Here is an 18,453-nt window from a genome sequence, read left to right as displayed (position 1 = left end):
GACATTTAACTGTTGCGACTGACGTTTTGGAAGCCAGCAGTTTAATGTTATTCAAAGCTGTATGTGTTTGCAAGAAAATGTGTACTACATTTATGATGCCTTTAAAGTGCTTTATGTTCTTTTAGGAGCTTAACAGTCACAATTCACTTTCATTATATGAGCAAAATCATGTGAACATTCTTCAAAATATCTCCTGTTGTGTTCAACTAAAGAAAAGTCATGCAGGATTGGAACGACATGAGGGTGAGTAAATAATGACAGAATATCCTTGCTTTGGGTGATCTATCCCAGACATGTACTTAACCTGGCATGTCCAGCGATAAGATCCGGATCATCATAGGAATGTAGGAAAGTCATGCTGTCCTCTTGAACACTTCGGTTAACAACATCCATGAGACGAGGAGTTGGCGCTCTTTCAACCTCAACTCCCAAACTCTACAAATGGTTGGCACATTTTGTTCAAACATTCAAATATGACAAAAGTGTAACCGTGTCAGCATGAGAGTGTCATACTTGTATCAGAACAGATCTGGAGATGGGGGCTGTTTCTGGCATCACCACTTTGCCTTTGGATCCATAATGCTTACATGCATATGCAAAAGACTTTCCATAATTCCCAGCAGACATGGTCACAAAATGGCCCCCTTTGAGTCTCCGGGCAAACTGGTTTGCAACACCTCTTATCTTAAATGAACCTGGTGGCAGAGGCAAAGAAAACGAAACATGATATGCTTACACATCGCTACATTGCATAACCAGAGCAAACAGAATTAGCACAAACTGACCGGTCCTCTGCATGTTTTCCAGTTTGATGTGAATGTTGCAGGGGTTGTTGAGTGGAAGTGTGGTTTGGGACCATGGGATCATTGGTGTGTTGATCACATCCAGCGGACTGCATCTGACAGTCCCACATGCCTCTCTGAGCATCTCGATAGTAATGCTGTCTGCTGAGACATCTCCCATTGTTCTTGCTCGATCAGTGAAACTTTGTTAGATGTATAGCTAAATAAAAAAAAAAAAATAGATACATATAATTTTTAAATTATAAATATAAGTAGTTGTGATTAAATATATTTATAGTTAGATTTATTTTATAATTATTTTTTATTAAAGCAATAAGCCCCAAGAATTTGACAGTGATTTTATAACAGCCCCCCTTAGCTGTTATAAATTCACTGTAAACCACGGCTTCACGGGGCTTATTGCTTTTATAAAACGGTTATTCCATATACGTAGTAAGGTTTCACAAAATAAAACAGAGCAAATAAAGTGTAATGATATGAATAAAAACATTATTATTCCGCTAAGCAATGTAGTTCCTCAGAAACGGTTGTGGTTCCAACAAAGTTGTTGCCGAGCAACACACAAATGTAAACAAAGCTGTATGTTTGTAGAGTAATTTACAACAGCTTCGAACTTGGCTCAACCAATCAGAATCAAGGACCGGAACTATCCGTTTTATAACATGAATTAATTTATCATTTAAATAATTTATTATTATTTAAAAAATAATGATTGTGTCTTGTTGTTTTCATTAACAAATGTGTTAACTGAACTAGTTTTGATTGCTAGTGCATTGAACATAGGAGAGCTTTAGATTGTTCTACCATATGTTCTTGTATGAGGTGGCAAAAAAGGGGAGGAAAAAAAACTGAGAAATAAACAAATCCTACTATACAACATTAATATAGATTTTCAGAAACGAATGGTGCCAAATAATAGTTTCTTTTGGTATATCCCAAGTTCCCAACCATAAAACTTCTACATAACAGCCCGAAAGTTTACAGTTGAATTGCATTTAGTTGCACTATACTGCCGCTTTAACAAACAATATCTCTGGATGATAGTATTACCGTAAAACCGAAAGTGTAATCCAAAAATATAATGCTGGCTTTTAGAAAGCTGCTTTTCCAAATTAAGCAAGCAACTTCATTTGTGGTTATCACGACCAAGCAACGGTGAAAGACCCGTTGATGAATATGAAAATCATTTGGTGGCACTTTACCAGTCAATAATCGCTATGAGGCATAAACTGTTTATTCCTGCAGGGGGAGCTCGATGGCTCAGAAGAAAAAAAAAAGAATCCAGTCTGGACTTAAATTCTTTTTTTCTTTTTTTTTTTACAGTCTATGCTTAAATTATGCAACAAATATCAGCATTATATAAATAAATAATTTATAGTTTAATATATATCATGCTGATAGGTATTTGTGGTAGGCCTACTTGATGTATTTGTAACGTTACGCTAAAGTATTATAATTGAAATCGAATAAATACAAAGTTCGGCAGCTTGTATACATATAGGCTTATAGAAATTTGTTATGCGATATCATTTGTTAGATGTTAGATTTTTTAAAGTATACAAAACGTTCAATGTTTCATAACCTTCGGACCATAAAGTCACGCCTATTTAATCTTTTTTTTTTTTTTTGGAAATTATGATTACCATTCTACTGCTTATTATATTTCTGTGGACTTTAAACGCGACACGTCTTGCAGTGTTACCGTTTAAGGAGTTCCACCAAGAGCAATGGCCGGAACCATGCTTTCGTTAGTGCTGGTCTTTTGTTTCCGATCGGTCAATATTTTGAAAAGAACTTTAATTATGGCGACCTTCATAGCAGCGGCGTGAAATGTCTCTTAATTTCTCTTTACTTGTCTGATTAAATGTATTTGAGCGCATATTAAAATAGATGTCATGGGTGTAGTTCGACATGTTGTGTGTGCTATGTCTGGAGGGGTTGACAGTTCTGTCAGTGCACTGTTACTCAAAAGAATGGGTAAGATATCAGTGTACTTAAAATTCATTACAATTTTACACATTTTTACGAAATAAACAGTCCCATTCACTGGGCACATAAACTCTGTTGTGCTTTGTGTGGATGTATAAAATAACATGAAAGAAAAACATTCCAAAAAAGCTGTCTGTTATGTTTAAAAATGATAAAACGATGCATATAAAGTTAAATACGCCGAGTTGCAGACAAGAAGACACTTTTTGGTGTTTCAAACTAGCATGATTTGTTTGCAGATATGCTATGTGTTTCTCTGCTTTCAGGCTATCATGTGACTGGTGTGTTCATGAAGAACTGGGACTCTCAGGATGAGAGAGGGGTCTGTTCATCAGAGAGAGACTGTGAAGATGCTTATAAAGTGTGTAAGATGCTGGATATGCCTTTCCACCAGGTCTCATATGTTAAAGAATACTGGCATGAAGTATTTAGGTAAATATTACAGTAGTTAATATTTGAAAGATCATTGAATTCAAAAGGTTGTACACAGTTTGCTCATATTCTTTCTTTCTTTTGCAGCAATCTTCTTAGGGAATATGAGAAGGGCAGAACACCAAATCCAGACATAATGTGTAACAAACACATCAAGTTTAAGCACTTCTATCAGTATGCAGTTAATACTTTAGGTAAGTTAAGTGGGATTGATGAACTTGTAGTGTTTTCCAGGAAAATACATGCAAAATAGGACTTGACTGATACTTCGTTTTTTTAACCAAGAATAAGTGAAAGGAGGTGCAGAAATTTTCCTATTTGTTATAGTGTTAATTAGGGTTGCAGAGGGGTGGAACATTTCTGGTAAATTTCCGAAAACTTTCCAAAAATCCCTGGAATATACCAAAAAATCCTGGAAAGTTTCCGGGATTTCTGGAATTTTCTGAAATTTACTAGAAATTGTCCACCTTTTTGCAACCCTAGTGTTAATTGAGTTTAAGGGGTCCACAACTTAAAATGCAGAAAATGTTATTTGTCCAGGTTAAAACGAAATCTTGCATGAGCTGTGATTTTATAAGAAAGGAAAACTTGAAATCGCATCATATGACCCCTTTAAATGAATACAGTTTAAAGCTCTTATTTGTGTGCTTTTGTTATTGTGTAGATTTTTAATGCAACTAGACGATGGTTTTACTTCGGAATCTCTCTTAAGGGCTTATTTAAGATATGAGCAGAAAAAAAAGTTCTAAGATTCAGAAGAAGAGTAAAGATCGATTTAGAAACAAACCACAGATACAACTGACATCAAAACAAATTAAGGACACATAATTTTAAATCTCTTAAATCTGACAAAAACTGTCAAGAAAGTTTTTTTTTTTTATATGTGGTGTCTTGCATATTTAGCATCATCACAGTCTTATTTGAAAACAGGTGCTGATGCCATGGCAACGGGACACTATGCCCGGACGTCCCAGGAGGACGAGGAGGTTTTTCAACAGAAGCAGGTTCCACCTCCCAGAACCCTCTTCAGAGATCGGTTTGAAATGAGAAAGCGTACGTATAACATCTGTCCATGCAATGTAGAGGATAGGAAAATCAATTGTGTTTATAGCATTATATATATTTTTTTCTGAATAAGTAATGAAAATCATGAAGACACAAGTTGTATATTTTATTTTATCATTAATTTATTTTCTTTTAATTCAAATTTGAATTTAATTAAAATTACAAACAAATACCACCATGAAGTATACTTTAAATTCTATACGTGTGTAGAATGGGAAAATATCACAATGAAAAAAAAAAAAAAAAAAAGAGTAAAAATACGTTTTTCTTCATGCTAAATATGTTATATTCATTGTTTTGATTTTTGGGTTGAAATATGGACATGGACCTTTCTTGGCAGTTTTTGTGAGATTTAAGAGATTTAAAATATCTGGGATTTGTTTGTATTTTGAGCTTTTCTCTTCTTCTGAATTTCATTAGCTGTGCGGCTCTATCAGGGTGCTGATCGCTTGAAGGACCAGACATTCTTTCTCAGTCAGATTTCCCAGGATGCTCTGCGACACACAATATTTCCCCTAGCTGGGCTAACCAAAGACTTTGTGAAGAAAATAGCTGCTGAAGCTGGCTTCCAGCATGTTCTAAAGAAAAAAGAGGTACTAAATGAAGTCTTTTATACAAGACCCAAGATTTCTGGCACAAGAAATGTGACACTTAGTAGTGCTCAGTATTTTAAATGTAATCTGATTAATTGATACAGAAGTGTCTGCTCAATGACTAAATATAATGCAAATGCAATTTTTTGTTTTCTCTGAAAGAGCATGGGGATCTGTTTCATTGGAGAGAGAGATTTTGAGAACTTTATCCTTGAGGTATGTTTGATGCAGGGTACAAACTGGTGTCCTGTTATTTTTTTAAAAATTTTAAAGCAATAAAAACACAAATTTCATCTTCTTTCTTTTGAAAACTGAAAGCTTTTTTATATGTTAGATGAAATGTTGTTATTGAATTGTTACACAAATTGAATTGTTGACTGAATTTATCAGGTTCAATATATACACTGAACAAAATGATAAACGCAACACTTTTGTTTTTGCCCCCATTTTTCATGAGCTGAACTCAAAGATCTAAGACTTTTTCTATGTACACAAAAAGCCTATTTCTCTCAAATATTGTTCACAAATCTGTCTAAATCTGTGTTAGTGAGCACTTCTCCTTTGCCGAGATAATCCATCCACCTCACAGGTGTGGCATAGCAAGATGCTGATTAGACAGCATGATTAATGCACAGGTGTGCCTTAGGCTGGCCACAATAAAAGGCCACTCTAAAATGTAAAACACTTTTATAAATATTAGGCCATGTCCACACGTACACGGGTATTTTTAAAAACGCATGCCATGAATTTGAAAATGCAAACGCATGCCATGAATCACTGTCAAGAGCATGCCAAACCAATAGGTGGAGATATAATCTCAACCGTAAAGGCATGTTGGCCAATCAGAAGCCTGAAAAAGTTTCCAGTAGGCAGAGATAACCGCGAAACCGCTAGAAAAAGATGCGGTTTTAAAAATAACCGCGTTCGTGTGGACAGGGCCTTAGATCATCAATAACAAACCAACATTTGGCCCTAAACTATCCATCCCTACCTATAGGTTCAATTTACAACCCTGTTACCTATTCTGATATTTTATTTATATGTTTTTAAAATGTAAAGCTCGGATATATAAACTGTATTCCACATTTTGGCAACAGGGTTGCAAAAATGGCCAAACATCATATAATCAATCAACATTTTTTAAAAAGCTGATTTTCAGACTGTGTTTTGGTCATTGCCATTATTCAATATATACTGCAGTCTCTTAATTTAGTACTGTTTCAAGTCTATGTCAAATTTATTAAAGTACATAGAGCCCAAACCGGGAAACTTTGTCTCCGTTGAAGATGGGAAGATCATGGGGCAGCATAAAGGTGGCTATTAATTTAATAATTGTTCATATTCTCCTCCATGGTGTCTGTGATACTGTAAGACTGATTACTGTATTTCGCCAAAGGCTGGTTCACATTAACGCTGGGTCAGAGGGCTAGAATAGGAGGACAGGTAGATCCTTGGTTTGTAGTTGATAAAGATATCACAACCGGTGCTGTATTTCTGGTGAGTTACTTAATTTATTGAACTAAAAAAAGGCCACAGATGACTTTTCAGGTCGATTGATTCCTAAAATATGGCGTCTCTTGTAGGGTCCAACCACTAACCACCCAGCACTGTTCCGAGACACGATACAGACAGACCGCTTCCATTGGATAGCCGAAGACCCGCCTGTTGAACTTGTCCGAACTCAGATGATGGAATGTCTCTTCCGTTTCATTAACCGGATGCCTTTAAGTGAGTTTTCTTTGTTTTTGCTGGAAATTGTTAGAAAACAGGTCAGCTGAAAAAGTAACTTAAGTAATAACCAGCAGCCAATATTTTTCTCTGTTTTGTCTATAATAGTGTTATTTTAGAATTATTTATATATTATTATAAGATTTCATTACAATTTTGAATTAGCATTAATTTTCATTTAAATTTTAGTTTTAGTGTTTTTGTCACTTGAATTAATTGTTTTATTGTATTTCTGTTTAGCTTTATTTTTATTTCCGAAACTAAAATTCAACTGTCAAAATGTTCTTTTTTTTAAGTGTAATATTTATTTTGAGAAATTTTTTTTGAATATTTTTATTTAATAATAGTTTTATTTTCAGTTTTAGTTAACAATAATAAGACTAGTCTACAGAATTGTCCTGTTGTAAACGGTCCTAATATCAACATCTCGTTTCTTTCAGCTCCATGCACTGTAACCTTGAATCTAGACGGGTCAATGTGGGTAATGTTGAAAGAGCCAATAAGAGCATTGACACCTGGGCAGGTAATCCAGAAATATCTACACCGCTGAAGAATGTATCTCGAATGTTTAACTCAATTCCTGATGTGTCATTATAAATCATTTACACTAGACTTTGGGGGGGAAATGGGACTTTCAGAAACCTTTTACTAGATGTATTCAACTCCTGTCTTCCATCACTATGACATATTCTCTATAAATAATGGACTGTAGTCCTTTTTTTTTTTTTTTACAAAAACCATCAGCTGGCTGAGCAACAAATGCGATGACATCTTAAGTGGTATTATAAAACAAAAAAAGTTCAGATGCACATTTCAAGCTTGCTAGGTTGATTGGCAAACGTAAACAGCCTATAGTTAGATTAATGAACTGTATTACTGTGTTAAAATCAGTTAGTATGACCTTCTGTGACTTCTTGCTTTATACACATAGAAAGCTATACATAGAACCTGACTACATTGTGTTTGCACTGCAGTTTGCTGTCCTATATAAGGGAGATGAGTGTTTGGGCAGTGGGAAGATCATTCGTCTGGGACCCACACAATTCACTCTTCAGAAAGGTCAAAACTGCCTGAGCTGCCCGCCTAAAGACACAAACCAACAACATCCAGAGCCTGTCAGCTGAGACGCACGCATGCAGCACAAACCAGCACACCTCTTGTGTTTCATGTAAGGGACAATAACAAGAACTTAGGGTGCTCTTAGTATTCACAGACATTTAGGATGAGGGAATCTTTAATGTGACTTGTATGTTTTCTGTATTTTTTCTTAATTGTAATTAACTTGGGAATTGTAATTTATTTGTAAAATATATACGTAGTGATTGTGGTATTGCTCTTTCTTAAGATTTTATAAATGCAAGTGGTTATAGTGCCTTTATGGTGCAACAATCCTGACCTATGCAATCTTTCAGACAAATATTAAGCTACAGGTTCACAGGTTGTTCTTTTTGAGTACTGTTACTGAGTTCCTTTCTCTCCCAATAGAGGGCGTGAGAGCATCACTTACTGTACTCGGTCCTGGAGGGCCGGTGTCCTGCAGAGTTTAGCTCCAACTTGCCTCAACACACCTGACTGGAAGTTTCTATGCCTAGTAAGAGCTTGATTAGCTGGTTCAGGTGTGTTTAATTAGGGTTGGAGCTAAACTCTGCAGGACCGAGTTTGGACAGCCCTGGTCTAGTGCCTCTGGACATCTTCCTCAATTTCCATTAAAGACAACTGTTATACACATAGCACTAAAATAACATATTTAAACTATATATAGTTAGACAATTGAAATATAACATATGTTAAGGCATTGGGGTTTAGAGAATAAATGATTGACCTCTGATAATATTATAAACATTTTTTTAAAGAAATGTAGGCCTATAATATGAGGATTGGCCTTAATTCCTCATCTGTGTTTTTAAATATGCATGGCAGCCCAGTTCAACAAACTGTATAAGAGAAATTTCACACTTTTAAAAATAAAGAACCCTTTCAGTGAACAGTCTTTACAATAACTTCGGAATAACCGTCTTCCATTTTAAAGAACCTTTTGTGCATTGGAAAAGTTCTATGATTGTTAAAGCTTCCTCACCGATGCCAATAAAGAACCTTTATTTTTTAAGAGTGTAGGTGTATTGCTTTGTAAATATAATTAAGTATTATATATTTTTTGTAGATAAACTTCTTAAGAAAAAAAAAATGTTTTCAAAGATGAGCATGATTTTCTTTCACAAGAAATCCATTGCTTTTTTATGTCTTATATTAGGAACATGACTCTGTGCACGTTTTATCTGTTGAGGAGACACTAATATTGAAGGTAAAATAAACCCCATATACGTTTATATCCTATAAAACAGTTTTATTCTCACTTACAATTTTAGTAATACACGTTTTTATGAATACACGATAAAAAGTATAAGGATATGAAAATAAATTTCAAAAGAACTCAAAACTCAAGCTTTTTATTTGTTATCTCCAAAGATAAGTAAAAACATCCTTGTAATGATTCTTTTGCACCAAACCTAATTTTAATGCTTAAATGTTTCAAAATATTTCCGTAATTTTCACTGACTAGCTATGTTACCACTGTTTAATAACTTTTTTGTTTTCCGTAAATTATGGCTAGCATGGTATTTTTGTAATGGTTTGTATAGAGAATACATAATTTATTCATGTACAATTTAGTTTTACTCTACTCATAGCGAATAACAGATAGGGAATCCAGTATTGATAACAATTTATTACTTTACAGCCGCTCATAAACAGCGATTTAAACACGTGTTGCGCTTTCATGTCACTTTAGGAGACAAAAAGTAGAAACTTTATCCATAGCCTAAACAAAACTAGAACGCGCCTATTATAATAAATGAAACGGCGTTTATTTATAATGGAAGCATTTACGTCCAGAAATCTGCATGCGGAGAGTTGCGTGAAACTTTAATCTCGTAGCTTCATTTTGTTTTCTAGTTTGACGCGCCGCGTCGTAAAAGTCGCCAAAAGAACCAAAGAATAAATGCAGATGTGAATAACAATAGTTGAATTTCCATGAGAGTTATTCTTTAGTCCTGAGAAGGAGGTGCGTGCAGGTTTATGTTAATGACTGTGTGTGTGTGTGTGTGTGTGTGTGTGTGTGTGTGTGCTTGGGGAGAGACGCGCACGCACGGAGCCATTTTGTCCTCATTTAAAACTTAACGTGGGTAATGTCACTTGGTTCCATGGATACCAGCCTGATAAACTGTGTTTTCCCCTGCTAAAAAACTACAATGAAGGATAAAAGAAGGTCGACGTGCCGGCAGAAGGAGAGTTGACCTTGTTTTTCTGCATGTTTTGTGGAGTTTTACACCATGGATCTTGTAATGTGTTGGTTATTATGGGTTCACCTTCTCCTCTGCGCTCCTCTCATGGGATGTTTCGACTTGCACCTCTCGGAGACTTTACGTTCTGGAGCTGTTTTGGCCAATTTGTCACTGGGACCAGGTTGGACGTATAAAATAGACAGGACTTTAACTTCCAAGTACATTGGGAACTTTATTAAAGTGGACTGGAGAGATGGAGTAGTGCGTTTAAATGGAGAGGTGGATTGTGCGCGCGCTCCTCACAGCGCGCTGCCTCTTTATTTTAAAATCCAATCATTAACAACCGAAGGACTAGTTAACGCACATTTCAAAGTGTTTGTGCACGGACGAAATTGCGTGTTCAAATATAAAAGGAAGAGAGTGACTAAGCCTGATATCAGCGTGGATTGCATTTATAATTTAGGACTAACTTCCTGCTTTTCTCCGGGTGATTTACTCCTTAGTTTTAAGGACTATTTGCCTGTCTTCACAAGAAACTCTGGTGTTTTTATTACTTCTTGCACCTCAGACCACCTGAATGTGTTTGTGCGTAACGGGACTTTACTCGTGAAGGACGCGTACTGTTCGGAGACGGACTTCAGACGCCTTAAAGAGACTATCCGCTGCTCGTTCCACGATTCAAATGGTGAGCCCCTTTCTATGTGCCTCAAATTGCGATTCGCCTCAGTCCAAACATCATTATTACATTCTGCGCAACACGTATCAAATCAATGGAAACCGAGAATAAAGCGAGCCGTGAATTCAGCGCCTCTTTTTCAGTTACCGAACTACCAGGTTTCTGTGCCAGAGAACGAGCCTGCGGGTACGCGGGTCATCACCCTCAAAGCGACTGACAGCGACCCTGGAGAGGCGGGGAAGATCGAGTATGGCATGGAAGCATTACTCGACAGCCGTTCCAACGACTTCTTTCGGATAGACCCTCAAACCGGCAGCATTGAGACTGTCCAGCCCTTAGACAGAGAAGTTAAAGACACGCACGTTTTTAAAGTCACAGCAACTGATAATGGCGCACCGCGACGCACTACCACGTCGTACCTTACTGTTACAGTCAGTGACACCAACGACCACGGGCCCGTTTTTGAACAGAATGAATACAGGGTTAGGATACGAGAAAATGTGGAAGTTGGTTTTGAGGTGATTACAGTCCGGGCGACAGATGGAGATGCACCATCCAATGCAAACATGATATATAGGATTGTGAATGGCGAGGGTGTTAATTCTGGGTTCGAAATTGATTCTCGGAACGGACTGGTCAAGATTCGTGTGCGTCCAGATAGAGAAACTATGGCGCAGTATCAGCTGATAGTAGAGGCCAATGACCAAGGAAGGGACCCTGGGCCCCGCAGTGCTACCGCGACAGTGCACATCACAGTTGAAGATGAAAACGACAATTATCCTCAGTTCGGTGAGAAAAGATATGTAGTTCAGGTGCCAGAAAATGTGGCCGTTAACACTAAAGTGGCCCAGGTAGAAGCCACTGACCGAGACGAGGGCAATAACGCTAAGGTCCATTACAGCATAATCAGCGGCAATGTAAAAGGTCAGTTCTTCATTCACACCCCAACCGGAGCCATTGATGTCATAAACCCTCTAGACTACGAAATGATCCGAGAATATAACTTGCGCATAAAGGCCCAGGATGGAGGCAGGCCTCCTCTCATTAACGGAACAGGCATTGTTGTCATCCAAGTTGTGGATGTGAACGACAATGCTCCTATGTTTGTAAGCACTCCTTTCCAAGCCACCGTTTTAGAGAACGTACCTATTGGATATTCCGTGATCCACATTCAGGCCATTGATTCTGATTCTGGAGAAAATGCTCGTTTGGATTACAGCCTCACAGACACCACTCCAGGCTTTCCCTTCACCATCAATAACAGCACTGGATGGATAACAGTCAGTACTGAGCTGGACAGGGAAACCACTGAGTATTACACCTTTGGAGTAGAAGCCAGAGACAATGGTGTTCCGGTAATGTCGTCCTCAGCTAGCGTTAGCATCACCGTCCTAGATGTGAATGACAACATCCCTACATTCACCGAAAAGCTATACTCGCTAAAAATCAACGAAGATGCTGTTGTGGGGACCAGTGTGTTAACTGTTACAGCTCTGGACCGTGATGTAAACAGTGTGGTCACCTATCAGATCTCCAGTGGTAATACGCGGAACCGCTTTGCCATCACTAGTCAAAGCGGAGGTGGACTCATCACGCTGGCACTGCCGTTAGATTACAAACAGGAACGCCAGTACGTTCTGACTATCACCGCCTCGGATGGGACACGCTTCGACACCACGCAGGTGTTCATCAATGTAACTGATGCTAACACTCACAGACCCGTGTTCCAGAGTGCCAGCTACCATCAGACCTTCAGCGAAGACCGACCCATTGGATCAACTGTTGTGGTAATCAGTGCCACAGATGAAGATACAGGTGAGAATGCACGTATTACCTATATCATGGAGGACAATGTTCCACAGTTCAAGATTGATCCGGACACAGGTGCCATCACCACGCAGATGGAGATAGACTACGAAGATCAAGCCTCCTACACGTTGGCCATCATTGCTCGTGACAATGGAATCCCTCAGAAGTCCGACACCACCTATGTGGAAATCATTGTCCTGGATGCCAATGATAATACGCCACAGTTTGGGAGGGACAAATATCAGGGCACCGTGTTTGAAGACGCACCTGTGTTCACTAGTGTGCTCCAGATATCTGCTTCAGACAGGGACTCAGGGTCTAATGGGCGTGTGAGCTACACCTTTCAAGGTGGCGATGACGGGGAAGGAGACTTCATGATTGAGCAATACTCTGGAATTATAAGAACACAAAGGAAGCTGGACAGAGAGAACGTTCCAGTGTATAACCTGAAGGCCTATGCAGTAGATAGAGGAGTTCCTCCTCTCAAAGCAGCAGTGGAGATCCAGATTTCCGTGTTGGACATCAATGACAATGCTCCTGTTTTTGAGAAGGATGAACTGTTTATCTACATCAAAGAAAACAGTCCTGTTGATTCAGTGGTTGCCCGGATCAACGCCATGGATCCAGATGAAGGAACCAACGCTCAGATATTGTACCAGATTGTGGAAGGAAATATCCCGGAGGTCTTTGATTTGGATATATTCACTGGAGACTTAAAAGCACTCGTGGATTTGGACTACGAGACCAAAATGGAGTATGTCATAGTCGTACAGGCCACGTCCGCACCTTTGGTCAGCAGAGCAACCGTCCACATTCGTCTGATTGATGTCAACGACAACGATCCTGTCCTGCAGGATTTCGAGATTATCTTCAATAACTACGTCACCAACAAATCCAACAGTTTTCCATCTGGGATTATAGGAAAGGTACCTGCCTATGACCCAGATGTGTCAGATAAGCTCAAGTATAGTTTCATTGAAGGAAATGAGCTGAGTTTGCTGATTCTTAACCCAAATACCGGAGAGCTCAAACTCAGCAAAGATCTGGATAACAACAGACCTCTGGAGGCCACCATGAAAGTTTCTGTCACAGGTCAGTTAACTTTTCTTTGTATCTCTTGAATGAACTGTCTTTGCTTGAAATATCTCTCAAGTTTGAGATTTTGCAGTGTAGGGTAAGCAGGGAGAAAAAATATGATTCATTTGAATATGTTGGTTTGATGTCAATGATGGATCAATAATTTCAGGCTGTTTGCTGCAGGCTGAACCACAATCCTGTTCTTCTGCTTATGAGGTGTTTGTTAGAAATGTTGAAGAAGCCAAGAACCGTTTGTGCGTGAGAATGAAGTTTCGGTTCACTTTTAGAGGATTATTTAACTTCTTTTAAATCTGTATCCCCGCCAGTATTCTCTTATGAAATGTTTGAGATGAGCAACATATTATGTTGTTAAATGACGTGCCTCTTAGTATTGTAATGACAATGCGCTTTTGGAGACTTACTCCTCACTGCCAGATCACTCAGTTTATCTTTTCATTCTCTGTGATAATTTATCCCACAGTCACAGTTGGCAGTGTTAGATTATACCATGCTCACATATACAGCCAGCCTCTTCAAATGGCATCAGCTTCTCATATCTCACGCTCTTCCTTCTCTGTTTCTGTCCTCCTTTTCTATCTCTCTTTTCCTCCCACATACCGCTCTTCCTGTTAATTTGCAACTTGCAATTCAAATACATCACACAGAATACAGCTCTCTTGTCTGTGCTTTGTGGCTTTACGGCCGTGTCTTTGTGGGTCTGATTGCCGGTCCTCATCTGAATGTGCATGCTCATGGTCATTGTTGGGGTTGTAATGAGCCGCATTCATGCCATGCTCTCTCATTCATGACAAAGACACATCGGTTTCCATTGCCATTGCAGTTCCCACCCTCTTTTACCCCCTCTTATTTCACACAGATCTCTTTCTTTTTGGTCTGATAAGCTAATACATTTTATTCCTTGGACATGCCCACATGTCAGATGTTAGGTAGCCATTAACACTGCTTATGTGACCTCTTCACCTCTAGCCCAGGGAAAAGGAAACGGCCCTTAAGGGAAAACATGTGACAGAGCTCTTAGCTAGATTTGAATGTCTACACTGGTCTGTGAGTGAATTTAATGCTTTTAAATGATAATGAGGTGTCTCAAATGCAACCTTGCTCTAAAATGTAGCAAATGTTTTTTGATCATGCAATTTCTGAGTCTTAGCAGAGCTGAACGAAGACAGATTAGACAGAAATAATTAAGTTAAATTGTTTTGTTTTCCATCAGGTATTTGCTATATTAAGTTAAGAAACTGCATAAATGCATTACTGTTTGCTGTTTATATTGGTTATACTTAAGGGTAGGGTTTTTGTTTAAACCATCAAACCTAAAAGCTGATCTTACTTTTAACTCTGACTTATCATTTTGATCTGGCAAACAATAAAACAGGCAAAATAATACAAAATTAATAAAATTTTCAACCCGAGTGGCTTGAGCCACATCTAGGGACCAAAATATCATATGGCGCTTTTCCACTGGCACGGTACGGCTCGGTACGGTTCACTTTTGGGGGGGTTTTCCACTGGGTACAGTACCTGGTACTTTTTTTAGTACCACCTCGGTTGAGGTTCCAAGTGAACCGTACCATTACCAAAACGTGACGTGTAAACTCTGCTGATCACTGATTGGCCAAAAACATATATAATACAAAAATCATGTTGAACAATATATTAGACTGCTATAAAACCTGGTTCTTTAAGTGTTACCACATGGCTCACATTTTTAGCTCACAAATGGAACACTACGAAGACACTGTTATCTTTCACACCTCAACAGGTGTTTTTCTTATCGACTTAGATTTAATTATTTATATAAGTACTTGGGGACACACAAGAAGTCCCAGATATGTCCCTGATAAAAGCGAGTTAACATTCTAGTCAAAACAAAGGCTATTCTAGCCTAAAACAACACCGGTTTGCACAGCAAACACGACGGAGTGAGGGCTGTGTGTTTGAACAGTAACCTAATCTCTCTTATCTATGTCTGCTAACATTCAACAAGCCTTTTGCCGATTTGAGGGGTGTCCTCCGCAAAATAATGCCGCTTTTTTTTAGCCCTGCACCTTTGTGCTTTGTTTCACCGGATCAATACGGGTGATAAGCCATCTGTCAAGGCCTCAAGAAAGATGGAGCCAGCCATCATTTATACTGGTGAAATTGCACTTTGTTGATGTCTTCATCTTTTGATTTTGATCCATGTCACATCTAAAGAGAAGAGGGGAGGTAATTCATCACTTCTAGCCATTTTCTTCCTTTTTTACCCCTGCTGTCAGCAAATGAGCCTGCCAATACATGCATACTTTTTTAGCGGGTTGAGCTTCTGCCCGTGGGCCACTGCGTCTGTGTCTCATGTAGTTGACTGTAGCCCACTCAGCACTGCAGGACTCACATACCTGGACTGTTCTACATTGCATTACCAAACTCTCTGAACTTGTATTTCAGTTGGGACTTGAAGACATAGCTTCATATCTTGCAAAAAGATCTTCTAATTGTCAGATGGTTGAGGTTTATAGATAAATGATTCCACATGGAAATTACACTTTTTTTTTTACTGAAACAGTTTACTTTGAAATTGTAGAAAGAAATAGTATCTTCTTGTAAAAAGTACTCCAATGAAATTCTGCAAAACTGATATAAACAGAGTAAAATCAATTATACAAATATACAATTATAATTGTTAATTTAACCTTTAAAAATGTGTAATGAACACAATTGCATCTAAATATGTAGCTAAAGACTACAGAAATGTATTAATTGACCAAAGTAGGCTATATTAATTAAAAAGATATGGAATAAAATTTCATATAATTATAACGTAGATACCACATAGATTTTGTCCTAAGCTTATTTTATTCCTGACAACTAAAATAATAAGAACCATATTAAGGGGAAACTGTTCAATACAATATTAATAATCACTATAAAATAAATGTGACCCTGTCTATAAAATCCACGGCTAAAGTCTAAAAAGCGAATTATGAGATAACAAACATCAAAGTTTGATTTCAACCATTAATTTCACTATGCTTTGCCATGGTCAATATTAAAGTCAATATTAAACTTATCAAGGTTACATTTTCACCGAATGTTCTTTACATTATGAAGGATGATTTTATGTAAAAAAAAAAAAAAAGGCTTTAGCTGGGTTTTCACAGGCAGTGTCACAAATTATATCATTGCTAATTTGAGGTGTGCTCTTATTTAAGATATAGTTGGATCAAATCATAATCCTGCATCTGCCCTATAAAGGAGGCATCTGTAACATTCTGACGTTTTGAATTAAATTCAATGTGTCGATCAAATATTTTGAAACGACAAAATGAGAGGCAGCGGATGTGTAGAACTCAAAGTCTTTCAGTGAGTGATATGGATTTCTGTATCTATGGAGTTCTGCAGCTGTCGATTCCCCTCAGGTCTACCTATGAGTAAATGGAGTAATGAGACGAGTTATTTGTTTGCAATGACTTTTATTAATGTTATGCCATGATACAGTATGTAGGTGAAATGTAAAACCCTTTGAACTACCTCATAGAGCTGATATGATAAATAATGTGGCCGAAAACCTTTTTTTTTTTCACAAGGATAAACTGTTTACTAGAAAGACTGTGAATTGTTTTAAGTTGTAGAAGCTGTTTCGTGTGTGGGTCAGGCTAGGGCTGGCCAGCTGTGTCCTTAGATCTGCTTTCTGACATGCACACAGCAGCTGTAAGAGAGACAGACAGAGACTGTAATCACTGTGAAACTGCCTGTCCCCTGTCATCTGCATGTCATTAACAGAGGAGATCTTCAGTCCAGGTGTGACTGTCCTTCTACCTCGTCTACACATGACCCTCTGACCTCTGACATCACAGACATGCTGTGGGTGTCACTCTGTTAAACATACTTTGTTGAAAATGACGAATCTCACTCAATAGAATATTGGTCGTAAATAGGACTGAAATAGTGAAAGAAAGTGGGGTGAAATAATATGTACCCTACTATTATTTTTACAGTGTTTTATGAAGAAGGTGTGATCCCAGGTGAAAAAAAAAAACCTGGGTGCACTTCCATAATGTACTTAAAAGTGCTCTATTTCCACGCACCAATTTTGTACTTAATATACTAAAAATTATTATTTAGTACTTCTTAAGATAAACTAGGTGTTTTCACCTGTGCTATTTTGGGGCACCATGAATATGAACTAAAATGTGTTTTTAACATACTTTCTCTATATTTAAAAAATGCATTTAGTCACCACTTGTAGTACACTTGAACCCATTTTTAATACACCAGTACACTCAAGTGTACTACAAGTGGTAACTAAATACATTTTTAAAATACAGAGATAAAAGCACATTTTAGTTTATATTCATGGCGTCCCAAAATAGCACAGTTGAGTACACTTAGATGATCTTAAGTTTATCTTAAGAAGTACTAAAGAATAATATTTAGTATATTAAGTACAAAACTAGTGCGTGGAAATAGAGCACTTAAAGTACATTATGAAAGTGCACTTTTTTTTCACCTGGGGAGTGATGCAAAACTCATTTTCACAAAGCTGTTTGTGTTGGTATGCGGTTGTATTAGGAGTTTTGTGTTTGTTTAGATTTTATTTTAGTTTTAGTATTTTAGGACTGCCAGTGTTATTCATCTTTCTGCTAACTGGTATCAATTAAAAATGGTAACTTTAACACAGGCATGTTGATAAAGGTTTAAAGTTTTATAATATACAAAGTAGGGCTGTGCGATATTGAAAATAAATGCGATACGCGATACCTTGTTAAAAAATGCGATATTCGATATGCGATACGATATTGCTTAAAGTGTGAAAAATCTATTTCAATTATATTTTAAAATATTTAAAAATGAAAATTATATAACCAGTTTGTTTCACATTCTTTCTTGGAAAAGAAAGAATCACTACAACTTCTGAAAATGACCAGCAGTGTTTTAGCAGTACATAAAAAGCAATGTCACAAATCAGAAAATGTAATTTTAACATCAATGTGAATGACAAA

At 37.6% G+C, this 18,453-nt stretch overlaps 3 protein-coding genes across 5 annotated transcripts in view; 2 read left to right on the top strand and 1 right to left on the bottom strand.

Moving 5' to 3' along the window:
* Positions 1-48: 48 nt before the first annotated feature.
* LOC107710740 (L-threonine dehydratase biosynthetic IlvA-like) lies at positions 49-1,984 on the bottom strand. Its single transcript, XM_016515579.1, has 4 exons — positions 1,854-1,984; positions 786-1,002; positions 514-695; positions 49-435 (listed from the first exon to the last, which is right to left on the bottom strand). Exons 2-4 carry the CDS (start codon positions 961-963, stop codon positions 283-285), a joined length of 513 nt encoding a protein of 170 aa, XP_016371065.1. The 5' UTR covers positions 964-1,002; positions 1,854-1,984; the 3' UTR covers positions 49-282.
* A 547-nt stretch (positions 1,985-2,531) lies between these two features.
* Positions 2,532-8,181, top strand: trmu (tRNA 5-methylaminomethyl-2-thiouridylate methyltransferase). The gene is made up of 11 exons (XM_016515578.1): positions 2,532-2,780; positions 3,059-3,224; positions 3,312-3,418; positions 4,155-4,277; positions 4,710-4,882; positions 5,045-5,098; positions 6,129-6,195; positions 6,279-6,379; positions 6,466-6,610; positions 7,051-7,133; positions 7,585-8,181. Exons 1-11 carry the CDS (start codon positions 2,699-2,701, stop codon positions 7,732-7,734), a joined length of 1,251 nt encoding a protein of 416 aa, XP_016371064.1. The 5' UTR covers positions 2,532-2,698; the 3' UTR covers positions 7,735-8,181.
* A 1,615-nt stretch (positions 8,182-9,796) lies between these two features.
* celsr1a (cadherin EGF LAG seven-pass G-type receptor 1a) overlaps positions 9,797-18,453 on the top strand; it is a 120,433-nt gene continuing 111,776 nt past the window's right edge. For all 3 annotated transcript variants that reach the window (XM_016515584.1, XM_016515583.1, XM_016515582.1), the window contains exon 1: positions 9,797-13,468. In XM_016515584.1, the coding sequence (XP_016371070.1) occupies positions 9,940-13,468 (3,529 nt within the window). In that variant the 5' untranslated portion in view covers positions 9,797-9,939. The remainder of the gene's footprint in view (positions 13,469-18,453) is intronic.

Source organism: Sinocyclocheilus rhinocerous, unplaced genomic scaffold (genome assembly GCF_001515625.1).
Source record: "Sinocyclocheilus rhinocerous isolate Xijiao unplaced genomic scaffold, SAMN03320098_v1.1 scaffold1078, whole genome shotgun sequence".
Classification (NCBI taxonomy): domain Eukaryota; kingdom Metazoa; phylum Chordata; class Actinopteri; order Cypriniformes; family Cyprinidae; genus Sinocyclocheilus; species Sinocyclocheilus rhinocerous.
The sequence above is the reverse complement of the archived record's forward strand: the minus strand, read 5'-3'. Positions and strand labels throughout refer to the sequence as shown.